Source organism: Lutra lutra, chromosome 18, assembly GCF_902655055.1.
Source record: "Lutra lutra chromosome 18, mLutLut1.2, whole genome shotgun sequence".
NCBI lineage: Eukaryota > Metazoa > Chordata > Mammalia > Carnivora > Mustelidae > Lutra > Lutra lutra.
Window position 1 is genome coordinate 16,356,416 of NC_062295.1, and position 23,855 is coordinate 16,380,270.

Genomic DNA, 23,855 nt, shown 5'->3' on the forward strand with positions numbered 1-23,855 from the left:
GTCAGAAACTCTGGTCAGTCCCTCAGACTCTTTTTTAAAAATTATTATTTTATGTCAGTCACCATACTGTACATTATCAGTTTTTGATGTAGTGTTCCATGATTCATTGTTTGCATGTAACACCCAGTGCTCCCTGCAATCCAGGGCTTCCTTAATACACATCACCCGGTTCAAATAGGCAGTAACATCTTTGACATCAGCCACAGCAACTTCTTTCAAGACACAGCTCCAAAGACAAGGGAAACAAAAGCAAAAATGAGCTTTTGGGACTTCATTTTGGAACTCTCCTGTGCACAGCAAAGGAAATCATCAACAAGACAAAGTGGCAACCCACAGGATGGGAGAAGATATTTGTAAATGACACTATAGACAAAGGGCTGATATCCAAGATCTGTAAAAAAGTTCTCAAACTCTACACCCAAAAACTAAATAATCTAGTTAAAAAAATGGGCAGAAGACATGAGCAGACACTTCTCCAATGTCCCTCAGACTCTAAGCCATAGTTTGGATTTTACAAATGCTTCAAGGTGGAAATTAGCACCAAATTTTAGACTGATCGCTCTTGAGTTCTTGTCTTTTACCTTGATTTTGGTCGTATAAATTGTCCTTGCTTGGTAGCTTTCTGTCACTCAACATACTTAAAAAGTAATACTTTAACAAATCAATCAATAAACAAACAAACATAAATAATTTGTCTAGATTTTTCTGTTGTCATTGCAAAAGTTGGTCTGAAATAATGCAGTCCCCATAATACAGAGTATCCTAATCCAGATGCTTCTGTTACACTTTTTTTCTGTCTTCTTAATGTACTGTTTTATAAAGTATTATAAATAAGTATTCAAAGTAGCATAAATAAGACTGGAAATATATCTAAAACCACTGTCAACTTTTTCAGTTTTCATCTTCCAAAATCCAAGATAAAGGGAAATAATGTAGGTGTATTCATACGATGTAATTAGTGGTAGTGTACATCTCGAGATTGTTAGGCTGAGTAGTCATGAATAAAAATGAAAAAGAATGTTTCTATAAACATAAGGATAAATCCTTTTTTAGATGAGTAAATAACCACAATCATAGCATTAGAAGGAGGATAAATTCCAGAAAAGTTTATTCCTTGTATCATTCATTTGTTCATTCATTTGAGCAAAAATATTTACTGAGCACCTGTCTATGTTCAACACTGTTCTAGATACTCATGAGAGAGTGGTGACCAAGACTGTTTCCCTTCTTTTGTAGGATCTACATTTTAGAGCTCTTTTATAATAAGATGAGATTTCTACATTAAGCTTTTATAGTTTACTTGAACTGACTCTATATTTTCCTTCTTTCTTTTCAGCTACTTTGGCTGTGTCTGTTGGAGGTTTCCTCTATTTTCTCACCTTCTTTCCATATGTATTTGTGCAAACCATGTATACACAAATGCACCTCACCGAGAAGCTGGTTTTCTGTCTCCTTTCAAATGTTGCAGTAGCTTTGGGGGTTAATATTATAAGCCAGATGGAAATGAAGCGTGAGTCTTTCCTTTATAAAATTAACTTTGATGATGATCCCAGGAAGAAAAGGCATGTTGTCTGGGGTTGCCAGTGGAGTGGGTGGGACAGTGGGTGAGAAATGATTATAATGTTTCTTAAATATTTTTTCTGGATTGTAATTTTTTTATCATAAATGATATCTCTGTACTATATGTATGCATGCACCATATATATGTATACCTGTGTACATGAACATGTATATGCAAATATGTATTTACATATGTATTTACATGTCTTTATATCAGTGGGCTCATCTTGGCGGGCATTTTTGCCACCTAGGGGATATTGAGAATTCTGGAGATATATTTGGTGTTTGATTATCATGTCTAGTGAAGGATTGCTACTGATATCTAGTGTGTAGAAGCCAGAGATGCTACTAAATATCCTACAAACTACAGGACATTCCCTGAAACAGAAGTATACAGGCTCAAATGTCAGTAGTGCCAAGGATGAGACATCCAGCTAATATCCATATTTTAACATCTGTGAGTTCACACTGTTGGATCCAATTCCTATCTAGTATCAAGAGTTCTTCCTAGTTTTTCCCTATCCTGTCCAACCATGAGAAATATTGCCTGCTACCATTATCAGTATAATTACACATTTGTTCAGTTTTGCCCTACTCTGGATATAGGGAACCACTCATCCATACCACTGTAAACAACAAACGTATTAAGTATGGTAATTATTTGTAATTCTACATTTCTCCTTCAGAATTTCCAGATTCTCTCCAGAATCTTTAGGATTTTCTATACATAAGCTTAAGTCATCTGTGAGTAACAGTAGTTTTAGTTCCACCTACGTAATTTGCCTTATCTCTTTATTTGGCTTAACTTCTATGGATGTAACTTCACATGTGTACAGTGTTGAATAGAAGTGGGAGAGTGAACATGTTTATTTTGTTCCTGATCTTTGGAAGAAAGCTTTCTGTCCTTTATGTTTTTTTTTTTTTTAAGATTTTTATTTATTTACTTGACAGACAGAACTCACAAGTAGGCAGAGAGGCAGGCAGAGAGAGAGAGGTGGAAGCAGGCTCCCTGCTGAGCAGAGAGCCCGATGCCATGCGGGGCTGGATCCCAGGACCTTGAGATCATGACCTGAGCCGAAGGCAGAGGCTTAACCCACTGAGCCACCAAGGCGCCCTCTCTTTTACCCTTTATTATTATTTAGTTGTGGATTTTTCATAGGTGACCTTTATCCAATTAAGAAAATGCTTTCTCTTTTCATTTTTAAATGTTTTATTATTGTTGTTATTATGAAAGAGTATTGATATTGTCAGATATTCTTTCTGCATCAATAGGAATGAGCATGTAACTTTTTTCCCTCCTTTTTTTCCAGCTTTATTGAGGTATAACTCATAAAAAATTGTATATACTTAGGTTTTCAGTGCAATTTTTAAAAGGTGTACAGTGATACATGATGATTTAATATATAACATATAGACTGTGAAATGACGATCAGAATAAAGTTAACACATCTGTTACTTTAGATACTATTTGTGTGTGTGTGTGTGTGTGTGTGTGTGTGTGTGTGTGTGTGTGGTAACATTTAAGATCAATTTCTTAGCAAATTTCAAGTATACAAAAATTATTATTAACTATAATTACCATAATGTACATCAGATCCACAGAATTTATTCATCTTATATCTGAAAACTTATACCCTTTGACCAACATCTCACAATTTTACCCAACCCACAGTCCCAGGAAATCATTCTTTTGCTCTCTGGTTCCATGAGCTTTTTAGATAAAATATATAAATGAGATCACACATTATTTGTCTTTCTGTGTCTGGTCAGTTTCACTTAGTATAATGTATTCCAAATTCATTCATCTTGTTGCAAATAGCAGGATTTCCTTCCTTCTTATGGTCAAATAATATTCCTATGTGTGTGTGTGTGTGTGTGTGTGTGTGTGTGTGTGTATGTACATGTATGTATATATACACATAGTTGACCCTTGAACAATATGGGGGTTAGGGCACTGACTGCCCATATAGTTGAAAATCTGTATATAACTTCTGACTCCCTAAAAACATAACTACTAATAGTCTAATGTTGGCTGGAAGTCTTACCAATAACGTAAGCATTCGCTTAATTCATATTTTGTATGTTATATGTATTATATACTATATCCTTTTAATAAAGTAAGCTAAAAAAGAAAATGTTATTAAGAAGATCATGAGGAAGACAAAATGCATTTACAGTATTGTACATATATATTTTTTAATATTTTTATTTATCTGAGAGAGAGCACAAGCATGAGAAGGGGCAGAGTGGGGAGAGAGAATCTCTCAAGCAGACTATGCACTGAGTGTGGAGCCTAATATGGGGCTCGATCTCACAGCCTTGAGATCATGACTTCAGCCTAAACCAAGAGTCAGACACTTAACTGACTGAGCCACCCAGGCACCCCTGTACATATATTTATTGGAAAAAAAAATGTATAAGTAGACCCATGGTTCAAACCCATGTTGTTCATGGGTCAAATGTGTATATATCACATATTTTCTTGGATAATGGAATGGGTATTTTCTTTTTTCATTCATCTGTTGATGGAGACTTAGGTTGTTTCCATACCTTGGCAGCTGGAATAATGGTGAAGTGAATTTGGGGGTACAGCTATCTTCAAGATCCTGTTTTCATTTCTTTTTTGTTCTGTTTTCATTTCTTTTGGATATATACCTAGGAGAGGGGTTGCTGAATCATATGTCCTAAATTTTTGAGGAACTTCTACTGCTTTCTGTAGTGGCTGTACCAGTTTACAGTCCCATTAACAGTGCATCTGGGTCAAGAAAAGAATATGTAGGAGAGGGACATTATTTTAACACAAACAGTAGAAGGGACTAAAATGGAAAGTTTGTCTATACTAGAGTACAGTTCATATATTCTGATATAATTAAATCACATAAGTAGGAACGAATAGTTCTATATACATTTCCATTATTTCCCTGGGGGCTCATTCTAAATGCAAGTGTACATAGTGTAAGAATGTATAGAGGCTGCTTCTCTGGTGTCATTGCCTAGTAAAAAAGTAATAGTAACCACCAACAAAATAGTCTAAAAGCTTCCTCCAAAATTAACATTAAAGGGGTTCTCAGGGAAATCATTATGTAGTATGTTTGTTTTGTCTTTGACTATGTGTTTAACTATCACATTCAAAAGGAGTTCATATACAATACAAAAATTAAAAAAAAAAAACAGAAAAACTCAGACTACCTACAACACACAGATATAAGAAAGTATACATGGTCAGAGATTCCATAAAGTGTTTAAAGATGCATTTACTTATATTCTATTTTTAGTACCTAAAGAGTTTTGAGTGTCCATTTTTTTTTAAAGATTTTATTTATTTCTTTGACAGACAGAGATCACAAGTAGGCAGAGAGGCAGGCGGAGAGAGAGGAAGGGAAGCAGGCTCCCTGCTGAGCAGAGAGCCCGATGCGGGACTCGATCCCAGGACCCTGAGATCATGACCTGAGCCGAAGGCAGCGGCTTAACCCACTGAGCCACCCAGGTGCCCCTGAGTGTCCATTTTTTAGTATATGTATTTTTAATCTATATATGGAGTATAGTAGTAACAAATCCTGTATTAAATTCAATTCAAATTGGGTTTTGCAAGTTAGTAACTTAAGTGCTTTGACAAAATAATAGTACATTTTCTTATTTTCTATTTTCATACAGTATATAATTTTTTGGTGTTTATACCTTTTAAAAGTTAAAGTCAACCAAATATTAAGCAATACGTACCCTAAAAGTTTAGGTGGTAGTTTGTATTTTAAAAGGAGCAATTTCCTTATGATTTGCCTCAAGTAAGTAGCATTAATAATAAAAAATGAGAAAAGCACATTGAAAATACTGATTTAATTTGGCAGCAAATGGTTATTCTTTGGAGACTAATGAAGGTAGACATGACCCATCACGATGAAGTGGGCTCTTTCAAATACTCAGTGGTCTACATAAAATTAAAAAAAATATTTTTAAAGAAGCATCTGTAGCTACTAACAAGGCAATGCCACGTTTATAATAACCTGAAGCAAAACAAATGCTCATAGGGAAAAAAGCTGTGTTTTTATATTATCTAAATACACAGTAACATTTTTCTTTCAGTGCAATACTCTTTTTGTATAAGGCAGTTTCTGGAAGCCAGACAGTTTAGATAATGAAGGAGTTAAGTTAGGGAGTAATTGCTTGCAGGTTTTTTTTTCTTCAAGATTTTATTTATTTGTCAGCAAGAGAGAGAGAGCGCAAGCAGGGAGAGCTGCAGGCAGAGGGAGAAGCAGGCCCCTCGCTGAGCAGGGAGCCTGTGTCTAGGGCTCAATCCCAGGACCCTGGGATCATGACCTGAGCCAAAGGCAGACACTTAGCAACTGAGCCACTCAGGTGCACCTACTTGCAGTTTAAATAGCAACTTTTTGCTTTCCATTCAGTGTGCTAATAGTTGTGCCTAACAAAAAAAGCAATTCTTAAAAGGTACAATTTCTGATTTCTTCATTATATGTACTCTTTGTATATGAATCATGGGAAACTACAAAATTAGCAAATGTCTGGAGATCCTTATGTACAACGTACATTATCCCTAATTTCAAATCCATGTATTTGTGTAGCACTCAACCTTTACAAAGAAAAGCGGCTTCAAAGATAGTCGTATACACAGGAAACTGATCCTTTTTCACTTTGTACCCACCTCACACCCTGATTTTAATTGTCTTGGTCATGGACCTTTCCAAGAAGAGATTTTTATATTTCAGTCCCATAGTTGTTTATCAGGAAACCCTCCTTTCCTCTCTTGAAGGAGTTAGGTCCTATTGATGTTGGTGTGTCCCCTCTAATATTTTCACAGTTTCAGGAAGCATGTCCTCTGGTTCTGTCTTCACCTTCATTTAAAGCTGCTGCCACTTATGGGTTTGTGGAGCAAGAACTGGAAGTTTCTTTAATTTGGGTGTACTTGATCCAAGTTGGATGAATACGGATAATTCTTTGTCATCTGACCCCACACCCAAACTTGGAGGTCTGCAGCTTCTCATTCAGCTGGTCACTTCTCAGCACTGTGACTGGAACTTTCCCCTGTTACTCCATAGGCTGCAGTTAGATGTGGCTTCTTTTACTTCTCTCTCTTACCTTTCTGTCCATCATTGTTGCTGCCCCATCCTCTCCTGTAGCTTTTAACCAAGGACTCTGGCATTTCTTTTTTATTCTTTCTTAGAATTTCCATCTCTCTGCACACATTATCCATCTGGTCTTGCATGTTGTATATTTCTTCCATTAAAGCACTTGCCATGGGGTGCCTGGGTGGCTCATTCATTAAGCATCTGCCTTCAGCTCAGGTCATGATCTCAGAGTCCTAGGATGGAGCCCCACATCAGGCTCTCTGCTTGATAGGAAGCCTGCTTCTCCCTCTCCCACTCCCCCTGCTTGTATTCCCTCTCTCGCTGTATCTCTCCCTATCAAATAAATAAATAAATAATCTTTAAAAAAATAAAGCACTTACCGTGTTAATCACAGTTTTTTAAAATTCCTGGTCTGATAATCCTAATATCTTTGTTATATCAAAGTCTAATTCAGATGCTTGTTCACTCTCTTCAAACTGTGTTCTTTGCTCTTCAGTATGCCTGATAATTTTTTGTTGTAAGATGGATAAGAGGGGCACTTGGGTACTCAGTCAGTTAAGTGTCTGACTCTTGATTGCAGCTCAGGTCATGATCTTGGGATCCTGAGACTGAGACCACCATCAGGCTCTGTGCTTAGCAGGGAGTCTGCTTGGGATTCTTTCTCTCCCTCTCCCCTTCCCACTTTTGTTCTTTCTCTCTCTCAAATAAAATAAAATAAAATAAAATAAAATCTTAACATAAAAAAATAATGAAAATAAAGTGAACCCTTATAAGCAGTAACCACCCCCCCCCCAAAAAAAAAGTGGCTATGGAGTACTGGGTAAAAGGAACCACACAGTAAATAGGCCTTTAGTGATGTAGAGGTAAGGTACGTAGCCCTATGACTCGGCCTCAGTCACTTTGTAAGTTTGTACCCTTGGACTATGAACTCCATAAGTGCTTCTCAGTTTTTTGCCCTGCTTAGATGGGGCAGAATGGCTCAAGGGGATTAGAGTTAGGTATTTCCCTTCCCCTAGGTGAGTTAGGCTCTGGTAAGATAGTTTCTTATGAAGAAAGTCCTGATTAGGAATGAAATGCACAAGAACATTTCCAAATGGCTCTTTCCCTCTCCCTCTTAGGAGTATGAGGGGATTTTTCTCTGATATTCACTGTAAGGAACTGGCAGGGCTACCAAAGGTAAAACTCGCAAAAGCCTCAATGACTTGATCCCCTGGAATATTTAATCCTCAGGCTTGTTTACCCTGGGATTGGCAATTCATCAGTTATAGTTTAGGTTTTCCTACCCCAGTTCTCGTTCCCTTGGAGGTTTTTGCTCGAAGTTTGTTTCATTAAATTCTCTGTGCCTGCTTGTCTGTCTCTCCAGTTGTGGGGGCAGTGGTTTGCCCCGTGACCTCATGTTTCTAACAGATCTAAGAAGAATTTCAGTTCACCTTTTTACTTCTTGTTAGGATGGAGTGGTGATTCCTGCGTTCCTTACAGACCAACTTGAAACTAGCAGCCAAACCTTGTTTTTATACTTATGAATGTATTTCCAAATGTATATATCTTGCTGGTTATTTCGGTGGAGATTCACATGAAAGAGAATGGAGGAATAGGGCCGCCATCACAACCAGTAGGTCTGTTTGTGGCTTTAAAGCTTACTTTATGGACTTTTTGTGACTATTTTTGTTTCAGTCACTACTAACTTTTAGTTGAGTTTGGCTGTAGAAAGAGGCAAATTGTTTCATTACTTACTTTATTATCCTCTTGGACAGCCTGAATTTCAAAGTATCAGTGAATAGCAAATAGACAGTACCTGTCTCCAGAGAATACCAGTACTTTCTTATTGTTTAATGATAAAGTAGCTGGATAAGTTTGTTCTAGTCACAGTTGGGCACCTCAAGTAACTGTCTACTATTATGTTTCAGAATATGGTGTCCAGTGGGATAACATCCAGTCACCAGTGAGCCCAGATGATGATCTTAGTTTTATTCATATTATGGGAATGCTTTTATTTGATGCTTCCTTGTTTGGCCTTATGGCCTGGTATATGGATGCTGTCTTTCCAGGGAGATATGGTGTGCCCAAGCCATGGTATTTCTTTGTGCAGGTAAGTTCTAATGATTCTATCATTGAGAGAAACCCCAGTCTTAAGTATTTAGCTTGTTAAACAGTGAACATTATTACCTTAAACACCCTCTCTGTGGTTCTCCAGTCTTATGATACTAATACAGTTTTTATTCTTTCTGAACTAAAGCCATTACAAGTTAACTTTGTGACATGTATAATAGAATCAAATAGCTTTCTACAGGAAAAAAAAAATCACCTGTCTGGATGAATATGTGGTGGTGCCCTTAGATCCTAGTGAGGACAAAATGAATTGTGTCTCATATCTGGTTTATCAGCACCTGCTTTTTTCTACTATTAGCCCAAATTACTTAGAATCAAAGCAACAGCAAAGTGGGAAGCATCTCTATCTTAGTCTATTTTCAGTCTACTTCTTTATTATTCTGTGGTTCAAAGTGAGTGGTTCCCAAACTCTTTAGTCTCAGAAATCCTTTATACTCCTAAAAATTATTGAGCACCCCAAAGAGCTGTGATTAATATGGGTTTTATCTATCAATATTAACCATATTTAAAAATTAAAAGAAATTTAAAAAATATTTGTCAACTTATTTAAATATATTACTAATAAACCCATTGCATGTTGAGGTCAGCATTTTGGGGATAAATAGCTTTTTTTCAAAGTTTAAAAATATTTGAAGAGTGGCCTGTTTTATAATTTTTTTCAAATATTTTGTATATTTACTTAATAAAATAACTAGATTCTCATTGGAGAGTATATTTCTGCATTTAATCTTCGCATTATGTTTTTTTTGCCTAAAATATATGGAGAAAATACAGCCTCATGCAGATACATAGTTGAAAAATGAGGAGCATATCAGTAGCCTTTTAATCAAATTTGGGTATTTGCTGTGTCACGACTAATGATAATTTTCTAGCAAGTAGTTGAAGTTTGGAATCTGAAAACACATTAATAAGCATTTCTTATTCTGTTTCATAATAATATTCATTGGTGTATCTTGTGATCTGATAGATCTTTAACTATGCATAAATTTGTAGCATCATATTTTGGTTATTTGAAAAATATTGGTTCATCAGTACAAACCTTCCAAGTGATGACACATTTCATCATACATTATCAAAGCATCATCTATTAATATCAACATGGTGTTGTTATGATAGTTTTTAAGAATTGTAAATTTGGGGCGCCTGGGTGGCTCAGTGGGTTAAGCCGCTGCCTTCGGCTCAGGTCATGATCTCAGGGTCCTGGGATCGAGTCCCGCATCGGGCTCTCTGCTCAGCAGGGAGCCTGCTTCCCTTCCTCTCTCTCTGCCTGCCTCTCTGCCTACTTGTGATCTCTGTCTGTCAAAGAAATAAATAAAATCTTAAAAAAAAAAGAATTGCAAATTTGTCACACAAGAGTAGATACCAGTTTTTCAAAATTCTAGTTTTCACTTGAAAGTTCCAGTTATATCATTAGCAGCAAATATTGTCAGTTCTTTTCTTTTAAGTAATAATATTTCTCCATTAATTTTCTTTTTTTCGTGGGTAAAGCGATAGAAGTTTATTAAGTGAAGATACAGTAAAAGCTCTTAAGAGTGAGAGAGGTCCCGACAGGATTGCCAACGAGGGCCTTTACAGTTGGTCTTTTACAGAAAGCTAACCAGGGAACTTAAATCCTTTCAACACCTTCAATGGCTTCCTTCCTTTTTAGGGTCTTCATTAATTTTCAAGAAAATATCTGCTAGATATCCAAGTCTAAAGAATATGCTGAGTGAAATAAGTGAAGCAGAGACAGTCAATTATCATTTGGTTTCACTTATTTGTGGAGCATAACAAATAGCATGGAAGACAAGGGGAGTTAGAGAGGAGAAGGGAGTTGAGGGAAATTGGAAGGGGAGGTGAATGAGAGACTATGGACTCTGAAAAACAATCTGAGAGTTTTGAAGGGGCGGGGGATGGGAGGTTGGGGGAACCAGGTTGTGGGTATTGGAGAGGGCACGGATTGCATGGAGCACTAGGTGTGGTGCAAAAACAATGAATACTGTTACGCTGAAAATAAACTTAAAAATTAAAAAAAAAAGCAAAAAAAAAAACCACTATAATTTTTGTATCTGTCATTCTTTCAGAAAAAAGTGGTTTCCATGAAAAAAGTGGCTAGTTCACAACTCAAATGACACAAGTAATTTTTCTCAGAGCTTCCATGATATTTTCATTTGCTATAGAAATGCTTTATTCATATTTCCCATTTCATTACACAGAATATTTAAAATATCATATTCAAGGAATGAAACTTAATAACTAATTTTTACTTTTTCATAAAAGACACAATTAAATGAAATAAATTGATTTATTACTGTGTCTAGTGGTGAAGAGGATGGTGATTGCTTAGTACAGTTTTATGCTACTAATTTGATCAGCATTAAAGCACCAGGCATTTTACACAACATTTCTTTTATACCACCAATGAAGATATCAATGCAATAGAAAGATGAATAATGTATTTTTAAAAGTATTTTTATGAAAAAGAATTTTGAACTCACAGACTCATGAAAATGTATTAGGAATCTCCAGGTATCTGTCTGTATACTGCATGTCCAAATAAAGACACTTGACTTAGAGTGGTAGAATGCTTTTCACTGAACCATTTTTAAGTAGATTTTATTTTGTTTTTCTTCTTGGACAGTGAGCTTTTAAATAACAGGTTTCGTGCTTACTGTGTAGAAGTTCACAATCTAGGTAGTTTGCTTTCAATTTTGTTTCAATGTTTGTGGTTCAACCCATCTTGAAACCAAAGTGAAATGAGCCAAAGTGTTAAGAGCATTTCATTTTTCACTGACATCATTTCACTGACATCCTGATGACTACGGTTTTGTTCTTTTCTTAGAAATCCTACTGGTTTGGTAAAGCTTTAAGCGTTAAGTATAAAGAAGATAAACAAATTATTGACACAATTAGAAGTGATTATTTTGAAAAAGAGCCTGTTGATTTGGTGGCTGGTATTAGGATCCAACATCTATACAAGGTACTGTTTTCTAAGTCTCTTTTCCCCAATGCACGGAAAGTTAGTTGATGGTGTATAGTAAATGTTTTCACTGGCCATGGCTCTACCCTCCCCCCATAAGATGTTAATAAAAGTTATATGCAGCACATTAATTGTTTGACAAAATAAAAATGAAAGATGTGCAAATAAAGTAAAAACTCCATGTATTTCTCATTTCTTCAGAATGGAATCCAGCTTTGTATTAATGATAATGGTGGCTTTTACAGTATTCCCACTATAAGAGCTAATGTCTAGCTGGGACTATGATGATTTGATGTGTAAATATTAATTTATGTTTACAGTTACGGTTTTACTTGTTCTACCAATTATGCATTAGACTATTTGGCTGAATTCTCTTTTGTCCAAACTTTTGGTGAGGAGGTGTTCCTGGGTATATTAGTTTATTTGGCTCAATTAAGTGCCCCTATGTAGGCCTTTGTTGCTATAAACTTTGCTCTTAGTACAGCTTTTTGTTATATTCATATGAGCAATTACTTGCAAAAAAAAATGAAATGGAGGAATCTGGAAGAAATGGAGGCATTCCTAGAAACATATAAACTACCAGACTGAACAGGAGGAAATAGACAACCTGAACAGACCCATAACCAACAAAGAAATGGAATCAATAATCAAAAATCTCCAAACAAAAGTCCAGGGCCAGATAGCCTCCCTGTGAAATTCTACAAAACATTTAAAGAATTAATACATGTTCTTCTGAAGCTGTTTCAAAAAGATAGAAATGGAAGGAATATTTCCAAACACTTTTTATAAGGCCAGAATTACCTTGATCCCAAAACCGGACATAGACCCTACCAAAAAGTAAAATTACAGACCAGTATTCTGGATGCCAAAGTTCTCAACAAGGTACTAGCTAATAGGATCCAATGGGCAACATTCAAAGGATTATTCACCATGACAAAGGGGGATTTATTCCTGGGCTGCAAGCCTGATTCAATACCCACAAATCAATCAATATGATACACCACATTAATAAAAGAAAGGGTAAGAACCATATGGTCCTATCAATAGATGCAGAAAAAGCATTTGACAAAATACAGCATCCTTTTTTGATAAAAACTTTCTGCAGTGTAGGGATAGATGGTACATACCTCAATACCATAAAAGCCATATATGAAAACCCCACAGTGAAAATCATCCTCAATGGAGAAAAACTGAGAGCTTTCCCTCTAAGGTCAGGAACATGACAGGGATGTCCACTCTCACCACTGTTGTTCAACATAGTACAGGAAGTCCTAGCCTCAGCAATCAGACAACAAAAAGAAATGAAAGGCATCCAAATTGACAAGGAGGAAATCAGACTCACTCTTTGTAGACAACATGATACTCTGTGTAGAAAACCTAAAAGAATTGCTAGAACTGATACAGGAATTCAGCAGAGCCACAGGATCTAAATCGATGCACAGCAGTTAGTTACATTTCTATTCACTAATAATGAGGCAGAAGAAAGAGAAATCAAGGAATTGATCCCATTTACATTTGCACCAAAACCAGTAAGATACCTAGGAATAAACCTAACCAAACAGGTAAAAGATCTGTACTCTGAAAACTGGAGAATGCTTTTTTTTTTTTCAAAGATTTTATTTACTTATTTGACAAGGGGAGAGAGAGAGAGCATAAGCAAGGCGAGTGGCAGGCAGAAGGAGAGGGACAAGCAGACTCCCTGCTGAGCAGGGAGCTTGATGTGAGGCTTGATCCAGGACCTTGGGATCACGACCTGAGCCAAAGGCAGACGCTTAACAACTGAGCCACCAGGCACCCCTGGAGAACACTTATGAAAGAAATTGAGGAAGACACAAAAAATGGAAAAGCATTCCATGCTCATAGATGGAAGAACACATGTTAAAATATCTGTGCTACCCAAAGCAATCTACAAATTCAGTGCAATCCCTATCAAAATACCATCAGCGTTTTTTTCACAGCACTAGAACAAACAATCCTAAAATTTGTATGGAACTGGAAAAGACCCCAAATAGCCAAAGCAATCCTGAAAAAGAGAAGCAAAGCTGAAGGTATAAAATTCTGGACTTCAAGCTCTATTGCAAAGCTGTAATCATCAAGAGAGTATGTAATGGCACAAAAACAGACACATAGATCAATGGAACAGAATAGAGAGCCCAGAAATGGACCCTCAGCTCTGTGGCCAACTAATCTTCAACAAAGCAGGAAATGATATCCAATGGAAAGAAGGCAGTCTTTTCAACAAATGGTGTTGGGAAAATGGGACACATGCAGAAGAATGGATAAAGAAGATGTGGTATATATACACAATGGAATACTATGCAGCCATCAAAAGAAATGAAATCTTGCCATTTGCGACGACGTGGATGGAAGGGTATCATGCTTAGCGAAATAAGTCAATCGGAGAAAGACAACTATCATATGATCTCCCTGATATGAGGGAGAGGAGATGCAACATGGGGGGTCGAGGGGGTAGGAGAAGAGTAAATGAAACAAGATGGGATTGGGAGGGAGACAAACCATAAGTGACTCTTAATCTCACAAAACAAACTGAGGGTTGATGGGGGGAGGGGAGTTGGGAGGGGGGTGGGATTATGGACACTGGGGAGGGTATGTGCTATGGTGAGTGCTGTGAAGTGTGTAAACCTGGTGATTCACAGACCTGTACCCCTGGGGATAAAAATATATTATATGTTTATAAAAAATAAAATTAATTAAAAAAAAGAAAAAAAAAGAAGAATGAAACTGAAGCACTTCCCACACCATACAAAAAAAATAAAATGGATGAAAGACCTAAATATGAGACAGGAATCCATCAAAATTCTAGAAGAGAACACAGGAAGCAACCTCTTCTCCCTCACCCTAATGACCTTTCATCGGACCTTCCCCTTTTACCAGCAGAACACTTTTCCACTCCTCCTCCTGGCCTGCATTGGCTTGGAGTCTCTGCTGGACCCAGGCAGCGGTGGGCGCCCACAGACTGTCTGCTCTCAGAGGTGATTAGTCTGGGGAATGCATAAAAGCACTCAGAATACTATCCATGCCCAGTATCATACACTGCCACTCCCCTTCCTTTTCCCTCCCCGTCTCACTCCTTCCTGCCTGCTGGACACATCTCCAAAGGCAAGGGAAACAAAAGCAAAAATAAACTGAACATAATAAAAATTTTTTAAAAATTTACCCCAAAGATACAGATGTAGTGAACAGAAGGGCCATCTGTCAATGGCCACAGTTGCCAGACTGTGGAAAGAGCCAAGATGCCCTTCAGCAGATGAATGGATAAAGAAGATATGGTCCATATATATGATAGAGTTTTGCCTCCATCAGAAAGGATGAACACCCAACTTTTGTGTCAACATGGACAGGACTGGAGGAGATTATGCTGAGTGAAATAAGTCAAGCAGAGTCAATTATCATATGGTTTCACTTACTTGTGGAGCATAAGGAATAACAGAGGACACTGGGTGAAGGAGAGGAGAAGTGAGTTGAGGGGAAATCGGAGGGGCGATGAAGCATGAGAGACTGTGGACTCTGAGAAACAATCTGAGGGTTTTGGAGGGGAGGGGGGTGAGGGTTGGGAGGGCCTGGTGATGGGTGTTAAGGAGGGCACATATTGCATGGAGCACTGGGTGTGGTGCATAAACATTGAATCTTGGAACACTGAAAAAATAAGTAAAAAAAGAAAAAAATTAAAAATAGAGACTTTAAAAAATGAACTCTTAGGACTTCATCAGGGTAAAAAGCTTTTGCACAGCCAAGGTTAACTAAAAGGCAAAATACATGTGGTGTGTGTGTGTATACACACACACACACACACACACACACACTGGAATTTTACTCAGCCATGTAAAAGAATGAAATCTTGCCATTTGCAATGTCATGGATGAAACTAGAGGGTATTACACTAAGTGAAGTAAGTCAGAGAAAGACAAATACCGTATGATGTCATTCATATGTGGAATTTAGGAAACAAAACAGATAAACATACAGGAAAGGAAGGAAAAATAAAATAGGATGAAAATTGAGAGAGAGGCAAACCAGAAGAGATGCTGAACTCTAGGAAACAAACTGAGGGCTGCTGGAGGGGACATGGGTCGGGGGGATGGAATAACTGGATAGGGCACTGGATGTAATGAGCACTATGTGTTATATGCAACAGATGAATCCCTAACAGAAAAGCTTTATGACTTCAAGGAGCTTTACTTGACTATCTTATACAAAGTAGCACCATCTACCAATGTTACTACGATAGATAATCATTTACAGGTTTTTGATTTCTATGTGTTTCTCCTACTGGAATTTTTCTGTCATGAGAGCAGGAGCTATTTTGGTCTTGTTCATTAATGTATTCATAGTACCTTACACAATGTATGCCACAAAGTATGGGCCCACAATAAATATTTGTTGACTGAAGGGATTGATTAGCAGTGATTTGTTTTAGTAGACCAGGCAGAAGGAAGTGTGTAAGGTAAGTCAGTCTCAGGCTTCTGTCTTTGCATCTACGTGGGTTGTGGTAAGAAATGTGGCATGAGGAATACATTTTCAGGTATGCTAATGAGTAGTGTTTGGAGTACCTCAAGGAAAGTATAATGTGTGTCCACCATGAAGTTCTGGAACTTAGCAGGAAGACATAGAGAAGCAGACTGTGGTGTTATCAGCCTCAAGACAGTAGCTGGACTGAAGTGGGACTGGATCAGATGAGTTTTGTAGACCTACTTTTAAGGTCTCTGCATATATTGCCTTTAAATATTGTTTATTTTTCACAGTTTTATCGTTTTTATGCTTTGGCTTTTTCTTCTTTTGAGATTAATGTTCTGTCATTTGTTCTTTTCTGGATAGTTGATAGACATGCTGCCCTTTATAAGCAGTAATAATAAACATAAAGCTAGTACTTTTTTTAAATTTTCACAGGAATTCACAGTGGAGAAGGATACCATCGTAGCAGTAAAAAACTTAACTTTTAATGTATATGAGGGTCAAATCACTGTTCTTCTGGGACCTAATGGAGCAGGAAAGACTACCACCTTATCGATTCTTACAGGTAAGTTTTTAGGGTCACCCTGATCACAGATACCATACATCAAACTCTGAAGCTTCTGTGTACCCTCTTGACATTGACATCATTGTTATTTAAGTTATATACACAGTTGTTGATTAATTCACACTCTTCTTAAAGTGCAGAACATTTGTTACAAAGTTTAAAAATCAGTATTTGTTTTTGCATCTCACATGCCTTTTCTTCATAATATATTGTTCCCATTGGTGAATGCAAACACCCTTTAATTTTCAATTCTTATTCATTTATTCTTTCCTTTTCTTTTGTCTTACTTTCCCTTTTATTCCCCTGTCCCCTTTGTAGGAAAATCATTCTAATTCAATTTACATAGTTTTCATTGTAAAATATATGATATGATATATATTCTTATGAATGGATTATTATAATATTAAAAATTTTTCAATCAACAAGACTAAAAGGCAACCTACAGAATGAGAGAAGATATTTGCAAATTACATTACAGATAAAGGGCTGGTATCCAAGATCTATGAAGAACTTCTCAAACTCAATACCCAAAAAAACTTAATCCAGTCAAAAATGGGCAGAAGACACGAACAGATACTTCTCCAGAGAAGACATACAAGTGGCCCATAGACACATGAAAAAATGCTCCACATCACTAGTCATCAGGGAAATACAAATCAAAAACAATGAGATACCACCTTATACCAGTTAGAATGGCAAACAAAATAGGAAACAACAAATATTGGCAAGGATATGGAGAAAGGGGAACACTCTTATGCTGTTGGTGGGAATCCAAGCTGGTGCAGCTATTCTGGAAAACAGTATGGATCTTCCTCAAAAAGTTAAAAATAGAGCCACCCTACAACCCTAGCAGCAATGTCCACAATAGCCAAACTGCAGAAGGAGCCAAAATGTCCTTCAATGGATGAATGGATAAAGAAGAAGTGGTACATATATGTACAATGGAATATTATTCAGCCATCAGAAATGATGAATATCTAGCATTTACATCGACACGGATGGAACTAGAGGATATTATGCTGAGTGAAATAACTCAGTCAGAGAAAGACAATTATCATATGGTTTCACTCATATGTGGAATATGAAGAATAGTGCAGAGGACAATATGGATGGGGGGAAACTGAATGGAGTCAGAGAGGGAGACCAACCATATGAGACTCTTGATTCTGAGAAACTAAGGGTTGCAGAAAGGGATATAGGTGAGGGGATAGGGTAACTGGGTGATGGCATTAAGGAGGGTATGATGTGATGAGCACTGGGTGTTATAGTGAACTGATGAATCATTGAACGTTATCTTAAAAACCAAGGATGTACTGTACCTTGGCTAATTGAATTTAAATAAAAAAATTTCAAACATTCATCCAAGATGAAAGATTTTGCACCCTTACCTACCACCTAGATTCTACTATTTTAGTATTTTGCCACACTTGCCACATGTCTATTGATCCTAATTTTAGGCATCTCAAAATTAATTTTAGATGTTAGTATGCTTCTTACTAAATAATTTGATATCATTAACTATAATTTTCTTTTGGTGTAAAACTTTATTATGATGAAACACTTAAACTTTGTGTGTGTGTGTGTGTGTGTTTTGCTAAATTTTGACATGTGCATACATCTCTGTAATCCAATTGTCTGTTAAGCTGGAGAAATTCACAACTATCCCAGAAGAGTCTCACTTTGCTCAAGTGATCCACTTGTAATTCATAGCAACTGATACATTTCAGATGAGGCAATAATTTCATTCATCTCATGACTGTATACTAAAAAGCCAGGTGTTTGGGTTTTTAAAAAGGAGTTAAGGTTCATTTATTTATTGATTTAATTTTTCAAATTTTATTTAAATTCCACTTAACCTATAGTGTAATACTAGATTCAAGAGTAGAATTCAGTGTTTCCTTACTTACATATAACACCCAGTGCTCATCACAGAAAATGACCTCCTAATACCCATCACCCATTTAGCGCATCCTCAGCCTACCTCCCCTCCAGCAGCCCTCAGTTCATTCTATGTAGTTAAAGAGTCTCTTTTGTTTCCCTTCCCCTATTTTCATCAGTTTTATTTCTTAAATTCCACATAAGTGAAATCATCTATTTGTCTTTCTCTGACTTATTTTACTTAGCAAGATACACACTAGGTCCATCCTGGTCATTACAAATGGCACTCTTTTTAGTGACTGAGTAATATTCTATTGTACATATATATGCCACATCATCTATACACATTCTTCAGTTGATTGCCATTTGGGCTTTTTCCATAGTTTGGCTATTGTTGATAATGCTGCTATAAATATCAGGGTACATGTACTCCTTTAAATAAGTATTTTTGTATCCTTTGGATAAATACCTAGTAAGCAATTGCTGGGTTGTAAGGTAGTTCTACTTTTAACTTTTTTGAGGCACCACCATACTGTTTTCCAGAGTGGCTGCGTCAGTTTGCATTCCCACCAACAGTGTAAAAGGGTTCCCCTTTGTCCACATCCTCACTAAAATCAGTTGTTTCTTGTGTTGTTTATTTTAGCCATTTAGATGTGTGAGGTGGTATCTCATCGTGGTTTTGATTTGCATTTCCCGGGATGCTCAGGTGATGTTGAACATCTTTTCATATGTCTGTTAGCCATCTGGGTGTCCTCTTTGGAAAAGTGTCTATTCATGTCTTCTTCCCATTTCCTAACTGGCTTATTTGTTTTTGGGGTGTTGAATTTGGTAAGTTCTATATAGATTTTGGATAGTAACCTTTTATCAGCTATGTCATTGCAAGTATCTTTTCCCATTCCAAAGGTTGCCTTTTAGTTCTGTTGATTATTTCCTTCACTGTGCAGAAGCTTTTTATCTTAATGAAGTCCCAGTAGTTCATTTTTGCTTTTGTTTCCCTTGTCTCTGGAGACGTCTCTAGTTAAAGTTGCTATGCCTGATGTCATAGAGGTTGCTGCCTTTGTTCTCCTCTAGGATTTTAATGTTTCCTGTTTCACATTTAGGTCTTTCATCCATTTTGAGTTTATTTTTGTGTATGGAGTAAGAAAGTGGTCCAGTTTCATTCTTCTGCATGTTGCTGTCCAGTTTTCCCAACCCCATTTGTTAGACTGTCTTTCTTTCTATTGGTTATCCTTTCCTGCATTGCCAACGATTAGTTGACCATACAGTTGTGAGTTCATTTCTGGGTTCTCTGTTCTGTTCCACTGATCTATGTGTCTGTTTTTGTGCCAGTACCATACTGTCTTGATGACTACAGCATTTTAATACAGCTTGAAGTCCAGAATTTGATGCCTCCAGCTTTTCTTTTCTTTTACAAGATTGCTTTGGCTATTCTGGTCTTTTGTGATTCCATACAAATTTTAGGATTGTTTATTCTAGCTTTGTGAGAAATGCTTATTGTATTTTGATAAGGACTGCATTAAATATGTAGATTGCTTTGGGTAGTATAGATATTTCAACAATGGGTAGTCTTTCAATCCATTAGCATGGAATGCTATTCCATTTCTTTGTGTCCTCTTCAATTTCTTTCGTAAGTGTTCTCTAGTTTTCAGAGTACAGATCTTTTCCCTGTTTGGTTAGGTTTATTCCTAGGTATCTTATTGTTTCTGTTGCAGTTGTAAATGGGATTGATTCCTTGATTTCTCTTTCTTCTGCTTCATTATTCAGGTATAGAAATGCAACAGATTTCTGTATGTTGATTTTGTATTGTACGACTTTCCTGAATTCCTGTATCAGTTCTAGCAACTTTTTGGTGTAATATTTTTGTTTTTCTACATAGAGTATCATGGCATCTACAAATAGAGAATGTTTGACTTCTTCTTTACCAATTTGGATTTCTTTTATTTCTTTCTGCTGTCTGATTACTGAGGCTAGTACTTCCAGTACTTTGTTAAATAACAGTGGTGAGGGTGGACATCCTTATCTTGTTCCTGACCACAGAGGAAAAGCTCTGTTTTCCCCATTGAGGATAATATTTGTTGTGGGTCTTTCATCTATGCCCTTTATGATGTTGAAGTATGTTCCCTCTATTTCTACTTTATTTAAGGTTTTTATCAAGAACGGGTGCTGTACTTTGTCAAATGCTTTTTCTGCATCTATTGAGAGGATCATATGGTTCTTATCCTTTCTTTTATTAATGTGTAATATCACGTCATTGATTTGCAAATACTGAACCATGCTTGTGGCTCAGGAATAAATCCCACTTGATCATGGTGAATGATTCTTTTAATGAACTGTTGGATTTGATTTGCTAGTATCTTGTTGAGAATTTTTTATCTGGGACATAGGCCTGTAATTCTCCTCTTTACTGGGGTCTTTGTTTAGTTTTGAAATCAAGGTAATGCTGACCTCATAAAAAGAGTTTGGAAGTTTTCCTTCCATTCCTGTTTTTTGGAACAGTTTGAGTAGATTAGCTGTTAATTCTTCTTTAAATGTTTGGTAGAATTTCCCAGGAAGCCATCTAGCCCTGGACTTTTGTTTGCTGGGAGATTTTTTTTTTAAGTTTATTTGTAACCCAATGTGGTCCTTGAACTTACCACCCTGAAAGCAAAAGCTGCATGCTCTACTAACTGAGCCAGACAGGCTCCCCTTTTGGGAGATTTTTGATTATTGATTCAGTTTCTTTGTTGGTTATGGGTCTGTTCAATTTTTCTATTTCTTCCTGTTTCAGTGTTCATAGTTTATATGTTTCTAGGATTGTATCTATTTCTTCCTGGTTGTATAGTTTGTTGGCATATAATTTTTTTTGAAGTTTTTAAAATTTTAATTGCAGTGTAGTTAACATACATTCTCGTATTAGTTTCAGGCATACAATATAGTGATTCCACAATTCTATACATTACTCCATGCTCATGATGGTAAGTGTGCTCTTAATCCCCATCACCTATTTTTTTTCCTTTTTTTAAAAATTTATTTTCAGCATAACAGTATTCGTTGTTTTTGTACCACACCCAGTGCTCCATGCAGTCCGTGCCCTCTCTAATACCCACCACCTGATTCCCCCAAACTCCCACCCCCCACCTCTTCAAACCCTTCAGATTGTTTTTGGGAGTCCATAGTCTCTCATTGTTCACCTCCCCTTCCAATTTCCCCCAACTGCCTTCTCCTAACTCCCCATGTCCTCCATGTTATTTGTTATGCTCCACAAATAAGTGAAACCATATGATAATTGACTCTCTCTGCTTGACTTATTTCACTCAGTATAATCTCTTCCAGTCCCGTCCATGTTGCTACAAAAGTTGAAGATATTTGCAAATGACAGTACAGACAAAAGATTGATATCCAGGATCTATAAAGAACTCCTCAAACTCAACACACACAAAACAGATAATCACATCAAAAAATGGGCAGAAGATACGAACAGACACTTCTCCAATGAAGACATACAAATGGCTATCAGACACATGAAAAAATATTCATCATCATTAGCCATCAGGGAGATTCAAATTAAAACCATATTGAGATATCACCTTATACCAGTTAGAATGGCCAAAATCAGCAAGACAGGAAACAACATGTGTTGGAGGGGATGTGGAGAAAGGGGAACCCTCTTACACTATTGGTGGGAATGCAAGTTGGTGCAGCCTCTTTGGAGAACAGTGTGGAGAAATTAAAAATAGAACTTCCCTATGACCCTGCAATTGCATTCCTGGGTATTTACCCCAAAGATACAGATGTAGTGAAAAGAAGGGCCATCTGTACCCCAATGTTTATAGCAGCAATGGCCACAGTTGCCAAACTGTGGAAAGAACCAAGATGCCCTTCAACGGACGAATGGATAAGGAAGATGTGGTCCATATACACTATGGAGTATTATGCCTCCATCAGAAAGGCATATAATTTTTTATCATATTCTCTTATGATTGTATTTCTGTGGTGTTGCTTGTGATCTCTCTATCATTTGTGATTTTATTCATTTGGGCCCTTTCTCTTTTCTTTTTGATAAGTCTGGCTAGGGGTTTGTCAGTGTTACTAATTCTTCCAAAGAACCAGCTCCTAGTTTCATTGATCTGTTCTACTGGGCTTTTTTTGTTTGTTTGTTTTTGTTTTTGTTTTAAAGATTTCATTTATTTATTTGATGGAGAGAGAGAGCGAGCAAGTACAAGCAGGGGACCAGCAAAGGGGGAGGAAGAAGCAGGCTCTCCGCTGAGCAGTGAGCCCAATGCGGGCCTCAGTCCCAGGACCCTGGGATCATGACCTGAGCCAAAGGCAGACACTTAACCAACTGAGCCTCTCAGGTGCCCATTATTTTAGTTTCTATATAATTTATTTCTGCTCTAATCTTTATTATTTCCCTTCTTCTGCTGGATTTAGGCTTTATTTTTCTAGTCCCTTTGGATGTAAAGTTAGGTTCTGTATTTGAGAATTTTGCTACTTGAGATATAGGCCTGTATTGCAATATGCTTCCCTCTTAGGACTGCTTTTGCTGTATCCCAAAGGTTTGGAGTGTCATGTTTTCTTTTTCATTTGTTTCCTTTAATTTTGTTTCTTCTTTAATTTTCTGGCTAACCCATTCTTTAGTAGGATGTTCTTAAACTTCTATATATTTGTGGTCTTTCTAAATTTTTTTTCTTGTGGTTGACTTCAGGTTTCATAGCATTGTGGTCTGAAAGTATACATGGTATGATCGCAATCTTTTTTGCCTGTTGAGGGCTGATCTGTGACCCAGTATGGGATCTATTCTGGAGAATGCTTCATGTGCACTCAAAAAGAATGTGCATTCTACTGCTTTAAAGTGAAATGTTCTAAATACATCTGTTAAGTCCATCTGGTCTAATATGTCATTCAAAGCCATTGTTTCCTTATTCATTTTCTGTGTAGATGATCTGTCCATTGCTGAGAGTGGGGTGCTAAAATCCCCTGCCTTTACTGTATTATTATCAGTAAGTTTCTTTATGCTTGTTATTAAATGATGTGTGCTTAAAAGTTGGGGGCATAGATATTTACAGTTGTTAGATCTTCTTATTGCCTAGACCCCTTTATTAAAACGTAGTGTCCCTCTTTATCTCTTATTATAGTCTTTGGTTTAAAACCTACTGTGTCTGATATAAACATAGCTACCCCAGCTTTCTTTTAATATCCATTAGCATAATAAATGGTTCTTTATCCCCTCATTTCGTTTTTAAAAATATTT

At 36.8% G+C, this 23,855-nt stretch overlaps 1 protein-coding gene across 9 annotated transcripts in view; it reads left to right on the forward strand.

The window, feature by feature from the left end:
* Positions 1–23,855, forward strand: part of LOC125091001 (phospholipid-transporting ATPase ABCA3-like) — a 186,545-nt gene that overhangs the window by 75,332 nt on the left and 87,358 nt on the right. For 7 of the 9 annotated variants that reach the window (XM_047714346.1, XM_047714347.1, XM_047714351.1 and 4 more), the window contains 4 exons: positions 1,337–1,510; positions 8,549–8,730; positions 11,572–11,709; positions 16,618–16,747. In XM_047714346.1, coding sequence (XP_047570302.1) covers positions 1,337–1,510; positions 8,549–8,730; positions 11,572–11,709; positions 16,618–16,747 — 624 coding nt within the window. The remainder of the gene's footprint in view (positions 1–1,336; positions 1,511–8,548; positions 8,731–11,571; positions 11,710–16,617; positions 16,748–23,855) is intronic. The other 2 variants (XM_047714349.1, XM_047714348.1) reach the window with 2 other exon arrangements.